General features: G+C 38.5%; 1 protein-coding gene across 1 annotated transcript in view; it reads right to left on the bottom strand.

The window, feature by feature from the left end:
* LOC149289944 (utrophin-like) overlaps positions 1 to 16750 on the bottom strand; it is a 233397-nt gene that overhangs the window by 149671 nt on the left and 66976 nt on the right. The window contains 6 exon segments of the mRNA XM_089490156.1: positions 1751 to 1940; positions 9035 to 9189; positions 10706 to 10911; positions 12676 to 12793; positions 14525 to 14794; positions 15248 to 15289. Of these exon segments, the coding sequence (XP_089346282.1) occupies positions 1751 to 1940; positions 9035 to 9189; positions 10706 to 10911; positions 12676 to 12793; positions 14525 to 14794; positions 15248 to 15289 (981 nt within the window).

Genomic DNA, 16750 nt, shown 5'->3' with positions numbered 1-16750 from the left:
GCACCCACGCAACTTGCATGGAACGCTATGTGCCCTCACAGTATTCAAAACATTGTTAGAGAACAATTGGTAGATGTATACATAAAAGACACCAAGACTGCAAATCAGAGTAACTTCAGGAAATTAGTGAATAGATTTTAAAAAGGAATATGATAATCCATTTGGTAACTGCAAGGCAGCAATCATCTCTGCCAATTTCATAACACAGAAATGTTACAATCAGCTAAAACAACCTATAACCTAAAATGATGTTCCAAATTAAAATTCACAATTACATTGTACATAATATAGAATTATTACTAATCCAAAGTATACATCATTAAAGCAACAAATGCCATTAATGATGTCATTTTTCAATATGGAATGTAAGGTCATTCGTGATGTCATCTATAAAGGTTGAGTGGGGTTTTATAAAGCCTTTTGACCTTCTCTTTCTTGATGAAAATCAGCAGTATTAATATTTCAGTCTGCCCTATACTGTTAAGAGTCCGAAAGCATTCATGGCATTAGCCCTTACTATTAAAAACTCCATTCAATGCGCCAATTCAGTTTGTGGTTATAAAGCACTCAAGAGGATACGGAATCTTTTAAATAGATGAAAACAATATTACTAGACAATACTTCTTATTGTTATACAGACAAGCCTGTTTTTTTACAGCGATTTGCTGGAATAAATAATTATTTTTAATGGGAAGAAGGACCAATCTATTTAAAATAAATCACTACGGTGCTCTTATGCTACTAGAAAAACGAATGGAAAAATATTGCTCAGTCTTTTGTCACCACACTCCACAAGATAAGAAAGACATTTTTTTTGTATTATTGATATCGATTGATATTTTGTCCCACTAGGATCTTCCCAAGAACAAAAATGCTACATTTTCTGACACATATTGATTCCTCTCCCGTAGGAAATCTTTTAAGGAAAAAACTAAAGCAAACAATTTCTCTGAGGTGATGTAGGATTTAAACCATATTTGTGTCTTCTCAAACACACTGCAGAATAACTGCATTTTGCATTCAATATTAAAGACAATTAAAGTGCACAATATGCATTACAAATGATTATATATTCACACTCTTTACAATAAAATATGCCATATAGTATACAAATATTTTAGAGACCATTTATACATATCAGCACTTCTAAGGTTGGGCTACCAGGAGCTCTGTGAGGAGCAGCAATACACAAGAGTGGGGCTAGCCACATGTGGGGCATGGTAAGCCATGCAATGGGTGGCACAAGGCGAGTTATTATTAAAATTAATGGAAGTGAGGGTGGGTAAACAGCACTCCCCAGCCCCAGAGAATGAGGAGAGTGACCCAGAGACTCCTGGTCAAACCCAAAGACTCCCCAGGTATATTTATAAGCAAGAATAAGTGGCACATGTTTCTTGACATCATAGAGTTCTTTATTAACTAGGGTAATTTGGTCGTAAATGATAAATATGTTCTATAAAAAAAAAACACGTGAAAAGTTATGGTAGTTCTTTGCATAAACTACAATCTACCATGATCTTGTAGTTAATCAAGACCTTATGAAATATAGATTGCCTAAAATAGTACAGTAATAATATCCACTATAGCAACTGGCAACCTGTGGCATTCCAAGAATTTCCAGAATGTGAAGACCACAATAACGACAATGCTCAGCGGGGGATGAAAAGCACCTGTTGCCCAATTGTGACCTCTATAATCTACTACAAGGTGCCAATACTGAAGTAATTGCCATTCCCAAAACAGGCCTTACCTGCAACTGCATTTTGAGTTGGCGCAATCGGGATCCATCCTGCTGAAGGCCTTCTCTCTGTGATGCGTCCATCAAAACGTTCACAGTTGTCTCAGCCTCCTGCATCCACTTCATGAAGTTCTCATGTTCCTTTATGAAGGCTTGGACACTCTTAAGCTCTTTCTCTAGCATGCTTTGTCGATCACCGACCCTAAATGCAGGAAAAAGGAAGAAGCTTTAGTTCCCTCTTCTTAAAAAATAATAATAGAGGCAGCAGAAGCCAACATAAGATAAGTTGGTCATAAAAGTGCTTCCCTGGTTAAAAACCTATATTTATATTTTGACATTTTCACTTTTCTTCTGACATATATCTTTTCTTCCAGCTCAGTTAATCAGACAAACAAAAGCAGATACAAAAGATACTAGATGGATAGATAAATAGATAGATAGCCAGATAGATAAATAGATACAATTCATAACTGTAATATGAAACGAGAATTAGTGGATATTCTCAGGAAGCCTTGCTCGTAATGAAGACACAACTACACAAAGCCACGTATTTAACTCTGCACTATTAACCGAAAAATGATGAAAACCACCAACCTAGCATGTTTCACAAATCATAAAAAGTAACCGAGGAAGAGAATTGGAAGTTTGTCATTATTATTGGATAAAATTTCAAGATATCTGCACAAAGGCCGCAGCTTTTTATATTCTATACCAAAGTCCTTCATCTAATCTTTAATGTTTTCTCTGCTTATGTCGTGGCTTTTAATCTATTCTTAAGGTTTTCAGCCTCGCTGGAGCCGCAAGAGACAATAGACTTTTGATGACAGGTCTCATTAGCTTGTAAAGCTATGTTCCTTATAGTATTATGCTAATATTAGCAGAATATAACAGTATTTCAGCTTTAAGTTTGATTAGTAGAAATTGGGCTTAACTAGCATACCGTTTGACATGGGAAGAATTGCAATTATAAAATCAACTCAAAACAGATTTGACGCTATTGTATTTGTTATTCAACTTGGACAGCAGTCTCAATCAGGAATAACCAGTACGACAAAACCCTGTATCTGAGGGTCATAAATGTCACTTTTATGGATCTTAAGCTTGGTCTTCTAGGGTAATAAGGCTCAGGAGAAGTGCAAATGTTATACATCCCAAAACAAAAATCATAAACTGAAAGCCTAGCTCCCAATTAAAGCCCTGACTGGCTTATACTTTGCTGGGTCAGGCTGACTAGCCTAAATGTCTACTATCTTAATGTCGCTGTCAGACCAGCTAAGTCAGGCTCTGGAAAGTCCTCCAGACACTACATACAGGTCTAGGCAGCTAATGCCACAATTGGCTTCTTTTTCAGGGCCTCTCCTAGTCCTGGGAGCACAGGGAACTTCCTTGGCCTTCAATAGTCTTCCCGATTGGGAGCCTTAAGAGAGTTTAAATGTCCGCTTCCTGCACATGATGCAGCCACATGATGCAGGCTTCATCAAAGTCTTGGACTGGACTTTTCGATATCTTTTATGTTTTTCCAACACTTTATATCTCTGTGGAGCTGTACAGTGTCACACCAGTTGGGTGCCTAAGGTAAGCCACTTGCAAAGCATGAGGGCCTTGGGATTCCTGGTGTAAAAGAACCCTGGATATGTCACTAATTATATTTTTACTATAAGTGGAATGTTGGCTCCTTAAATTTGTCATTAAGATGTGCACATGAGTAGTTTCATGCATACACAGCTGTAAGCAAGGGGTCCTCTCAAAAACTTTGCAAAGGGATCCAGTAGTTTGCGTTGTGCCTCTGAAACCACCTGTTTTGGGTCTACGGCACATCAGTCAAGGGGGATCAAAATACCTGGGAACTCTGGGTTTGGCCCAGAGGCTCTGGGTGTACTGCTGCTTCTCCTGGTCACTATGGGAAAACTCTGGGTCGTGGGAGTGTCGTTGCGATGGCGGGACTACCCACTGATGTCAGCAGGGTCCCCCGCTACATCAGCAGGACTGCCCACCAATGGGTAGCCAGAAAGTCCCCAGGTACGGGGATCCTGTTTCTGCTTGATTGTTAGAACTACGTATGATGTAACCAAATGGGACACCTGCTTTAGAGATATATGCATTATTTAGTTGCTGGAATTGGGAAAATAGACTTCTGTGTCATTTTACTTCTCCCCGGGCTGCTTCCACTAACAGCAGGATGCTTTAGTATATATACTTCTTACACATGCTAAACAGCACTCCCATTAAAATCAGAGTGTGTGTGTAGCAACAGGCATTGACATATATGCTATCAAGTGTTTAGATAGCATGCATGTGATCGACTGCTGCTATTTCCATTGATTTCAAAGGGAACTCATCTCCCTTCGACCTGAATGGGAGTCGTACTGAGCATGTCCAATATGTTTACTGACAAATGCTTCCTGCTTTCAAAACGTATTTTCTAATTCCAAGGACAATTGAATATCTGTACAGATTTGCATGCAGTAAAATGCAACGGAGCCCATGGAAAATGGATTCCATTATGCATTTAACATACAAATAGGACTTTAATATTGTTTGGCTGTGTTTGCTCAACTTATCTGGTGTGTTTTTAGAAACACAGTGGAATGTGTGGTAAGAAGCGATGGGAGATCAAATGATTCCGAGAAACAATTATTCTGCTTATTTTTTCTCTTCTTGCCGCTAGACTAGTTCTCAGAGCATCTAGAGATCTTTCTATTTGACTGTCAGAATAAGTGGAACTGTTTTAAAACTATATAGGTCACTGATAAATACTCTGCTTCAAGCGCCCTCTCTTTTTCTCCTCTTTCTTCTTCTAAACCTATCTCAGTACCTCTCTCTCTCTATTAAAGTATAATGCATTTGCCCACAATTTGTCTTATGGTACTGCCACCTTAGGTGGGCACAAGGACTACTATGGGCCCTTTGCAGAAGCCCCTTTTAATGTGCTATTAAAGCAGGTCTGAGGAACACCATGATGATGTGATACACCATGCACAGGCCAGTAGGATCTTGTATTCTGGCACAGGAGACACAGTGTCTCCTCCATTACCGGGGCAGCCATTAGTCAAATCTTTTGGGGAGAAGTAGGCATTCCGGGGATGGAGGGTTTTCTGGAGGCTATGATGGAGGGCAAAACTATTGCTGCAAGGGTACTCTGCACCAATTCATTCCACTTCGATAAGAAAAACAAATTACAGGCTTCAAAACGTGTCCTTGACTGATAAAAGTATCAAAAGCATCAGGAGATGGAAGATAAGCATCGCCACCTTTCATCTGAGGATTACTATGACAATGAAATTTTCTTATGGAAATCACCCTTCATGTTTCCTCTCATCTGACAGACAAGACATTTGTTCACAGGCTGAAAAGAGTCAACTAACAAAAGGGCATAGATGTCACATAATGAGTGTGGGTGCAGAGTTGCTAAGAAACAGATGAAGACAATAGGGCCGGAACTCCGATGCTATTAAACTATGTCAACCTAATAAAAGATGCGTCAGGGGTTCAGTGTTGAGGAATACATGGCCATAACTTGGCTAAACTGTATTTATCAAATATATTAACCCTACATTAAATCAACAGAGCACAGAAACTGCCTGCTGTGTTGAAATATGTTTACCAATCTTTCCACTCTACCTGCCCATATCTTTAGTCTGTCATTAGACCTCTTGCCATCCTGTTTTATTCAATAACACCAACCCGTCATTGTTAGCTGGTGTAGGACTTTTATGAGCATTTGGTTATTTGCGCCATTTATGGCATTGATATTATGAGTGTATAAATTCATTCAAAAAGCGCCAGGTACACGCAATAATCTAGCGCTCCTTATAGTAAAACTGGTGACTGGATTTTACTACATACTCTTACCCTAATAAAGAATTTACATTTCCATCACAACGCAATACATCATCAACATAAATGCTACCAATATACATTGCAAATTGTCAATAAGCAATTGGCTAAATGCAACCAGTAGCAAAAACTGTATAATATTACATGAGAGGCCCATGGCTTCATGAGGACTGGTGGCCTTAATTATTATTTATTGATTTACATAGTGCCATCATGTTCCATGGCACTGTACAATAGGATCCAAAAATTTCCCAGTTGGAAGTAGAACAAAGTTGCTGGAAGATCAATTTACCATATTATAATATATAGAGGGACACCAAAGTGCTTTACTGATCCATACCTCCCAACAGCCCCGAGTAGCTGCTCCACTGCCCATGGGCCAGTTGGGGAAACCCTTTGATCTTTTCTGTAAAATCAATGGAGGTGCTGTTGCAACTCCTAGGTGGCCTTCCGAACAGGTGTCTATTCAGGTAGGCCGGCAGGGTGGACATGCATCCAACCCTTTTCTGGGACCTGTCCTACCCGCTTCTGAGGTCAGTGCCACCCATCCCCATCTCTTACCACATACCCCAACACAGGTGTACCACTATGGACAGCTGAAATGTTGGGGGGGGGGTATGCAGTCCTGTCTATCACACACTGTTACTTGTCAATGAGACGCCACGTACTGTGGATATTTTGTTCGTGTTTGTGTTTTACCTCCCGGCATTTATTGACATCTGTACTATTATACCATGACAACAAATTATATGAACAATTCCCCTACCTTCTTAGAAATAGTTTCTCTAACCGAAATAAACAATGTGTATCTAAAAAAAGTTACAATATTGACAACAATAAGATGAAGAAGAACACATAGGTATTATTTTAGAAAACAGAAATTTTGATTGTTTGGTAATATGAAGAACGAGTACCGGTAGTCAAGTAAACACTGAAACACTTGATTACTATGCTACAAGCTAAGCAGACGTATGGTAGAATCAGACAGAAAAGGCCATGTAGAGTTCCTTAATTGGATTCAAGTCTCCAAGAATAGCTATTTTTGTAACAGATTTCTGTTGTGCTGAATTAACAGTGTAGTACCGTGAAAGGATATTAAACAGCCAAGCTCATGGTACGTAAAAACTTATATTATTTCCCGTTGAGAGAACGATCAGGGAGTCCTTGTGTGAAATCTCAGAAAGCTGCTGCAAAAGCAAACATGTCTGTATTCTGTATTAAAGGGGGAATGAGAATGTAACATTTTCTCTTTACATATCATTGGTAAGACCAGGCCCAGACTGGCGGCTCAGGGCTGGATTGACGTAGGGGCTGATGGAGCTGCAGTGAGAAGGGGCAGAGGGGTTAGATAGAAAGGGGGAGAGGGGATAGATAGTGAGAGGGGGTACATATTGAGAAGTGGGGAAGGGGGTACATAGTTAGAAGGGGCAGATAAGAAGGGGATGGGTAGATGGGGAGAGGGGGTAGTGTGAATGCGTGCAAGAATGAATGAATAAATGTGTGGATGAATTGTGTGAATGCGTGTGAGAATTAATGAATTAATTGTGTGGATGAATTGCTTGAATGATTTGTGAGACTGCATTAATGAATATGTGCTAATGATTTGTGTGAATGAGTGAGTAAGTGTTTGTGTCTATCATGAATGTTTAAGTGATTTGGGGAAATGCAAAGATGGTACATGAAGGGTGGGCTTTAACAATAAATAAATAAATAAAAATGGGCTGCTCAGTCTTAACTGCCCGGGCCTATTTTTTGTCCCAGTCCGGGCCTGGGTAAGACCACACCTTTACAGTATGGGCAGTTAAGATGGAGAATTAGTTGATCTTTTAACCCCTTAAGGACAATGGGCAGTCCCTAAACCCATTGAAAACAATGCATTTTGAGCTCGTACATGTACAGGCTTTGTCATTAAGGGGTTAAAGGGCTTCATTCACTAAGGTTATCACAAGAGTTGTTTGACTTCACAATGCATTATGAAGAAACAGCCACAGTAAGATTCTGCTGCAGGAGGAGCTTGGCCAGCCTCGCATAATGTATAGTTAAATCAGGGAGATTTTATCACCCATTGAATTATGCATTATACAGGGCCAGCTTAGCCTTCTTGCTTGAGAAACCTGCCATCGATGGCTCTTCATAATAAAGGCAATGAGCTGAAACCCAACTCGCCTGTAAACTCTCCTGATAACTTGCCATTTAGTGAATACGCCCTGAAGAAAAGAAATGCCTTTTTAGCGAACAGAGGCATTTTAACGTAACTTTATGTAAAAGGCATTTTTATGTAACTATATAATTTAACTTTAGCTTACATATTTTGTCCCCTCTTTTAATGCTAAACAAAGATTTGTCAAACTGACAAATGCACTGACTGCATGTTGCAAAATTATAAGCTGCCTGTTTAATATAAGGTGCTGAGCATATTCATTTACAGGGAGGGAACAAACTGTGCTACTCTACGAAAACCAAACAGCGCTATTTACCCGTCTCAAGGCAGACATTACCTGACCCCAAGACCCACAGAGTATTTGACTCTGAAAAAAGTGCTTGGAGTGGTGTGCTTAAATCTAATGGATCTCTTTGTTTGCTAGCCATGCTGTTACTTTATTGCCCCCCCCTGGCTCTGTGGGAATTACCCCAGGAGGTACAAGTTGAAAAACCCAAGACATACATCTTGTTTTTTCTTTAGTTTAATGAATCCATATGAAAATACTTAGAGAAGGAATATTTTACTTGGGTGGGAATTATTCAAATCGGGGAGGAAAGATTGCCGCTTCCATAGTAAGCACATAAAGTGGGTTTCTAATACATATATATTGGTCATTTTAATAGAGATGCCCCTTTCCACAGGTTTACGATGAATATTTAAATGGGAAATGAAGAGCTTAGAAAAAGAGAAAGAGCAGCTGTAAAAGTAGGACAAATCCATCAATGGCACCAGCTTTGCCAAATCAATGAAAAAAAGACTAAGAAGGATGATTGAAGACCATATGTTTCTGAGAATCTTACAATTTACCCTAACAAGACTGCTCTAAGACAATTCAAGCTCTGGCACAGTGGCTGAACATTAAGAATACAAGTAATTAACTCGGAAGATGAGCTGACTGATCCATATTTCTGGGCCACTTCCAAATCATTTGTATCCATTATTTCGTATTGTATGGTTCTTGTTTATCTGATTTGGAATTTAAAAAATATCCATAGATAAGTCACATGATGGAATTTATTCATCTCTAAATAAAAAAGTAATGTTCAATAACTCATGTCGGTAAAATAAGTTGCTGTCTGGTGCCAGAAAAGAGTCCTCAAAAGTCATTGATGCCTAAGTAGCATTTACAGAAATGTCAGCTGTCTACCCCTTCTTGCAGACCATCCAACATGGATCATTTTAAATACAAGCTCACATTTGTTCTATGGATAAGCTTAATATTCTACATTTCTATGACAGTATCTTCAAGTTCTCACCTCTTGTTCATATTAACCCAGTTCATGTACAAATTATCACTGGTTTCCTTCACTTTCCTGGTGTCGTCCGTGCTGTAGTCCCGAAGCAGTTTGTTTGAAAGTTCGTTGAATGCGTCCACAACAATTTCTCCTTTATGCAGGTCTTGCACTAATGCCTAACCAATCAATCGGGAAAAATGGAAAACCCAGGTTGTTAATGGAAATATCAACTTGAAACATGTAAACAAGGTATTTACTGGCTTTCTAATTAATGCTTATAGATGTTCTGCATGGGTATAGGACCGAGATTGATATTATTGACGTGCACACAGGTAGGAATTCTTCATAAAAATCGGTCTATGCTTGTAAACTGGATTCGGCTCTCGCCATTAAAAGCTGGACATGCCTTCATAATTTCAATCATGCAGATGAAGACAAACAGATTTTATTCCCAACTATACTAGACACTGGCATTGGTAGAGTTGTGGTGTTGTGCGGGCTCCCTCTGCAGGTTACAAGAATAACTTGCATTATCCTTTTTGTGCCTTTATATGTGTGCAGTTAAAAATGATGAAACGGGATATATAATAAAATGTCAAAATATTGGGATTGTTTTCAGGAAATATTGGCAATTTGGCACTGATTATCTAGTTCATGGTTTTATTGACTGTTTCAGAGCACAGGCTTGGAGAGTGGTACATTGGGCATACAGGAAACAAGAAGAGTGTACAAGAAACTTCTTTTTATAAACTAAGTAGGACTAGAGTGCAAGCTTTCAAGGCAACGGAGCCTTAATTTCACAAGGTGCCTGAAGGCGACACCTACGTTGCCTTGAGAACTTGCACTCTATTTCTACACGGCCAATAAAGGTACTGCCTGGACTCTGCCGAGAGTATTTCGGCCTTTCCGTATTCGACTGATAATATAATATATATTCCTAGTTTCAATTACATCATTAAATGAGTTTAATACATATTAAACTTGTTCATATGAAACCTATTTAATGCTTGAAATCCAAGCATTAAATAGGTTTTATGTGTATTTCCAGCACTAAATCGGTTAAATATGTATTTCCAGCATTACATGCTGCTTTGCCAGTGTTTCCAACCAATTAAAGTGCGGACTCTGGACACGTAAAGCACTTAGGTAGAAGGTTTCTTGATGACCTGGAATTTTTTAATGCTAACAAATAACTACACTGCCCACACTTAATACATTGCATGGCAAAAAACAACTCGGTGACAAAATCCCCGACAAGCAGTAAGCATTCAAAAGAAAAATGTCTTTCCTTCGCTGGTTCTGCATCATGGGAGTTATTGCAGTAATTCCTCCTGATCTAATCTTCTGAGTAAAAGTACTGTTCCTCCACCTCATGGCCGTCCAAATAATACCCTCCCTCCCTTGACTGCCCTCCATCACACCAGCCAAACCCATCAGCAAATAGCCACGATTTGCTTCAGATACAACCAATTTCAACATTCTGTGATGATATGACTATAAATTCAGTTTGAGCCACACTTCCAGATTTACAGCCCCCTACTCTAAGGAGGTGGAATGGACCCAATGGGCAAGAAAACAGTTAACGCTAGCCATGTTGCGGTCTGAATGATAAACATCATTTAAGGACATTTGCACGTGTTTCAAAGGGTGTCAGTCAATTAAGATACCGGACTCTTAGAGTTATGTTTGCACCTTGTTTTCTGCCACCTGCTTGGCAAGCGTATCTCTGGACGTCTGTGTGATAGAGTAAAGGCGGAAATCAGCCTGCTCCAGAATTTTCTGTATCTCTTTCCTTTGATTGTCCCATTTGATGCTATCAGCCAACATATCCTGCAGTTGCCGCTGGCGGACCTCAATGCCATGCTGTGTGCCGTCCCACTGGGTCTTCAACTTATCACCTGAAGACAAACAGAATTCATTTTCTCATTTCATTGATTTTCCATAGCCATAGATGTGAAAAGAGATGTCTGGAGTACGGAAAATCAGTCTTAAAACAATGGAGGTTACATATAACAATCTAGCACAACTTTTGAAAATATATTTTATTACCGTAGCATCCAGTGGCGCGGTCCACTCGGTACTGGTTTTGCAATGGTGATAAGACCACTTTGTATCAATCAATGTTGATACATAATCAATACATCCAAATTGTCCTATTTTGCGCAGGACGGTCCTGATTTTCATGCACTGTACTGCAAAGCTGACCCACTGTCCCACATTTGTGGGGGGTGGGGATCATGAGCCAGGTCAGGAGATCCTTTGATCTACTATATATTATCTCCAATATATTACAAAAATTTAAAAAATATACTTTTTAGACACTTTTTAAAGAATATTTTAAAAAAATATAGAAAAAAGTAATTTGCTAGTGATTAGCTCATACTCATGTTTGTGTAAATTTAGGGGCAAGAACCTTCTGGCCTAGCGGTGGGCAGGTAAAGCCAAGTGGTCCCATCAGCACCTTGCCCTCCCACTCCACCCGGTGACTAACATATGCACTGACATATATATTCATACACACTCTCACACATACACATACTCGCTCCAACCATAACACACACACATACACATCCATGCTAACACACACATACATACACATATATACACACACCCATGTTAACCCACACTACCTCTCACACACAATTACACATAGACATTAATGCTTACACACATTTATACTTACACATGCACATTCATGCTAACACACACACTCACACATACTCTCACTATAATATACATACATACTCCCTCACCTTGCAGCAGCTTTCTCTCAGTGTGCTAACAGCCTCGATTTTACTGCAGGCTCACGTAACATCACATTACGTGACACTGCTGCATTCCAGCCACTGCAAGTGGTCCTGTTTGTGTCCCTTTTGTAAACAAACTTGGATGAGCCTGGGGTGCAAATTGCCCGGCCCTGTTTTAATGAAAGCTTAATGTGCATGCAACACTATGCAATGTACATATGTATTTGACACATGTATTTGAAAATCTGCAAATACTTGGAAAATCAAAACATACTATATATATATATATATATATATATATATATATATATATATATATATATATATATACATATATATATATAAAATCATCTATACCTATGTACACATAGGAACTTCTCATGCTTTTACATTTTTTTATACATGTAGAAATACACCTACATGCAAATAAGTTGTATACATTTAAAAATGAACATTAATTAAAAACCCTGACCAACCAGGTGTAACATACAAGACGCACAGGGGATATAATTATATAAAAAACGTACATCATTTTAGAAACTTTTAATTTATTATATGTATGAGGATGACTCCTTGGAACCCTTGATTGTTTATGAATCTGCAAACTAGTGCTTTTTACATGTTTATTCATCCATTGCACTCTCCTGCTGTCAAGTGGATGTGAGTCCAGTGCCAATTTTTCTGTACATGCAAGTCTGCAATAGTGAATTCGTGACTTCAGTTCAATTTGGTCATCTTTGCTTCTGCCAAATCCAATTGTAGCCAATGTGTACTCACAATTCTTAGTGAATAAACCTCAAATCCTCTTAAGTCGGCAATGGCTAAGCAAAGTTTTGTTACTATTAGGATAGCAGAAGTATTGATTAATATATAACAACAAAGTGTTCATTAGCTTCAAGCAGTGTGTTTACTTACATTTTTCTGTGACGGCTGTCCTAATGTCTAAGCTGGAGGTTTTGTTCTTCACATTCTGAGCTAACATGAAGACAGACTCAAGTTGAGGATGGCGCTGCTCCATATCGTCTTTGGTAATCTGTAAAGAAACAAAACAAAAATGTGCCCGTATTTTAGAATGAAAAACAATAATAATAAGCTAAAGTTACAAAACACATAGCCTACAGTATGTGGAGCAAAAGCTTTATATTTTAGGTGTGGCCAAAAATGATGTTGTTGGTTCATGCACCATTTTGGTCATCTCAGAATTATATATATATATGATTAGAAACACGTAAATAAGTGACCGAACAGAAATGCTGACTCCATTTTATCTTGGATTTATGCTGATTAAATCCAAAATATTTAAGGATACAGGTTAAAACAAAAGACCAACTTTTTTATGAAGAAAGAGAAGAAAGTTGACCCCTATGCCATGAACAGCCAAGATCTCTCTTGTACTCGCTATTATGAACCAATGTACAATACCAGTGTACCAACACAATTCACAATTGTTAATAAACAGCATGTCTAAATGGATACGTGCCGGCTTGCTACATAACAACCACAACAGTGAGAATAACAAATGTGTGTCTGTGCCCCATGCTGGTCTCCTTCCAAATTCAATTGCACTTACTCTCACTTCTACAACTTTTAATAAGCTTAACAACGAGAATGAGGCTTTTGTTTCTTAACTGCACGCGGGACATTTATATAAACGAAGTCTACGGTAATTACTATGATAATAGTTATCTGTGACACTTTGCACACACTATGAAACAAACACTAAAAAGTACCTTCAATCTTAATAATGCTCAGCAGATTACCGGAGTCTTTACTTCAAAAGCTCGTAATGGAGCCTTATGATTCTTCATTAGTTTAAATGTTTTTTAAAGCATCTAGAGTCTTGTCTTCGTACGAACGAGCATTACTAGACGTGAAACTACCAGTAATTACAATGAGTAATTGCCCCGATACACTAATTGAAGACAATAACGATCTTCTTTCTAAGGGTGTAAGGTATTTTGCACTGTGGAGAAGCCTAAGAACCTGTGATGAAAAATTATAGGGATACATTCATTAGGATCTGAATAAATGTGGTCATATTACTTATTACTTATAATATTTATTGTTAATGCCTACCAAATAATTCTAGATTGAGTTTAAATATAATGTAGGAAAGTTTTAATTTACTGAGAGAGTGGTACCTAAATGGAACAGCCTCCAATCAGAAGTGGGAATTTAAACATGCATCAGGCATAAAATAATCCTGGCTCTAAGACAAGGTCAAGGACTGATTAAGACTGATTGTTTCTGTTGTTGAATTCTATCTATTTCTACAGTGCTTCTTACAATACATAGTGTATATTCAAGGGGTATGGCAAAACTAGAATTGACAGACTAAGACAAACCGATACATTAGGTGAAGAAGGCCCTGCTCTCCTATGTATAAAATAGTGATCCTAGTGGAACGTTTGAAACATGAACTTTTCACCATAGAAAGGAATTGAATGCTTCTGCTGATTGACAAGTATGTTGGCTGCCATGCTCATAGGACCATTTTCCGAAATGCTGATCTCCCACCAATGCATCAAAATGGAAAGTGAAAAAACATATTGGTCCAAGATGTGATGTCTTAAGCAGAAGGTGCTAATTTTTTTCTGAGCCAACATAGAAAAAGATGTAGTAGAGTCATGTAAGCCTTTGTATTAACTGGTATCTGTTTAACACAAAGCACAATAAGGCATACTGATACTTATATGCTACAAAATCTCATGTATTGAATTGGTCTTTCTTCTTGAAATGATATTAAAGTTGGAGCTAGTGGTACCTTCATGCGTGCTATTGTAGTGTTGATCTCCTCAGCATCGCCCACGGTGACTATGTTTGACTTGAGCATCTGGTCAATGAGTTGCAGCCAGTCCCCTAGCTCGATGGCTGTTTTATCAAGGTCAGTGGGCGCCGTGGACTCCAAGCCTTGTTTGTGGAACACAGGGATTTCAGAAGCTGCTGACACCAGGACCATTTTTTGGACTGTGGGGTAAGCTGAGGGTAAAGCGTACAATTAACTGTAAAGCTGAAGGACCTGGGAAAATGCATACTACGTGAGCCAAGAAGATACAGAATGCTACACAGATATCACAAGTGTTCTGCTCATCCTCTGCAGACCACAAGGAGGACACAGAACCTCAGTTATAATACATTTGGAACAAACATGCCTATAAAACCCAAAGAGACTATACAATATAAATGAGAATAGGAGAAAGTAGATTAATGTATTTTTTAAATATTTTTAGTAAAAAAAAAAAATCAATAAATATTACTTGGTTTGCATTGTGACTTTTTTTGTTCTCTTAACCATAACTTGCCATTTTTTTTTTTATTTTTTTTTTTACCAACTAACCTAATCCGGACCGATAGATGTTTTAAAATAAATATTTAGGTACATTATTCAACAGCTGTACATTTTTTTTTATAAATAAACAATACAATAGGTAAAATAATGCTTACTGGGTAGTACGGTTTGAGTTGCATAGCTGGGGTAATACAAAGCCTCTTCCACCTCCTTCACTTTCTCGGGCACTTCCCTGGACACCTGTTAGCAGCATGAAATATAATATAGTGGTTACGATAAGCAGCATAACATAGCTTGACTCTTTAAACCATTGTGGATTTCCCATAGTCTTAGGACAGGTGTAGTATCAAGTGGCTGTGGAACTGCAGCTTCCATAATGATCTGCCAGCATCTTAAATGAAAATAATTGTGCCTACAGCTAGAAGAAAACATAACAGGGTACATCTCAGGCTGATCACTGCTTCCATATAATAACATCTTACACTGACATAGATAGCCAAGTTGCCTTTGTACAAGAGCTGTCTCAATCAAACTACGGGGCAGTCTGGGACGCAGGCAAAGGGGTAATAGAGACCTAATGGGAAACCGCCACTGCCATAGGTATTTAGTTCACTTTATGGAAGGTGAAATCGGATCCTGCATTATGTATTCCATTTCTCTTCTCCACCCAGCACCCTTACAAAGTTCACCAGGACCTATTAACAAACTAACAATAGGACGGAGGTTTAGAAGGAAAGAGAATAATAGAGTGAGTTTGTATCTTACCCCAGGGTATACACATCAGGTAGGTCTTTTAGTAGGTATAATATTGTTATATGTAAAGAGTACATACATCAGTACACTAAAACTGATTAACACAATACATTATTCCCAAACCTACCTTATGTGTATATCATCGGGCAGCGATATTAATTCCCTGTTCTGATGATCTGCATGAATAGATCTCTTATATCTTATAGACATCTTATAGAGATGAATAGATATATTTTTACATATCTTATATCTTCCCTATTGGAGGTTTTCCGATTGTTGTTCATAGGCTCAGGCAGCTTTTGTTGGGGTGGGTGAGGAGAATAGAGATTCCGGACAGGGCATTCACTAAAGAGTCACCAAAACTAACTGCAGTTGAAATAATTGAACATAGTTCAAATCCTAAAGACAGTAACCTTTATTTCATTTTGATATCTGGAAGATTACATGATTGTGCTGTGCCATATCACAAAGGTGAATTCAAAATAAAAGGCTTTCTACTATACGGAAGAAAGAGATTCCCTTTGACATGGGTAAACAAACCTTAGATTGTAAGCTCTATAAACCAGGGCCCTCCACTGTATGGTGCTGCAGAATTTACTGACGCTATATCAAATAATAATTGTAATGATAAGGGATAACATACTTTTACCGCTGGGGCATAGACATAAATCATAGCAATGAACCCAATCGCTAATGACGTACAGCATGCGGCCACATCTATCCTGCTGGCAATCGCACGCATGTTGTACCCACTGTACAGCGCTGTGGAATATGATGGTGCTATATAAAACAATAAATAATAATAATATTGCCCCTATTTGCCTCGTGTGCCAGATGGCTAGTGCGGGCCAGGGTGCGAGGATGCTTCAAACTGATTTTTGGAGGAATCCTTTTTTTTTTTCCATTATAGCCTTGATCCAGTATCACACAACGTACGTTATCACCTTT

The sequence above is a fragment of the Sceloporus occidentalis genome, unplaced genomic scaffold, assembly GCF_023333645.1.
Source record: "Sceloporus occidentalis isolate IW3139 unplaced genomic scaffold, rSceOcc1.0.p SCAF_42, whole genome shotgun sequence".
Classification (NCBI taxonomy): domain Eukaryota; kingdom Metazoa; phylum Chordata; class Lepidosauria; order Squamata; family Phrynosomatidae; genus Sceloporus; species Sceloporus occidentalis.
Note: the sequence above shows the minus strand (reverse complement) of the source record. Positions and strands in the feature narration are given on the sequence as shown.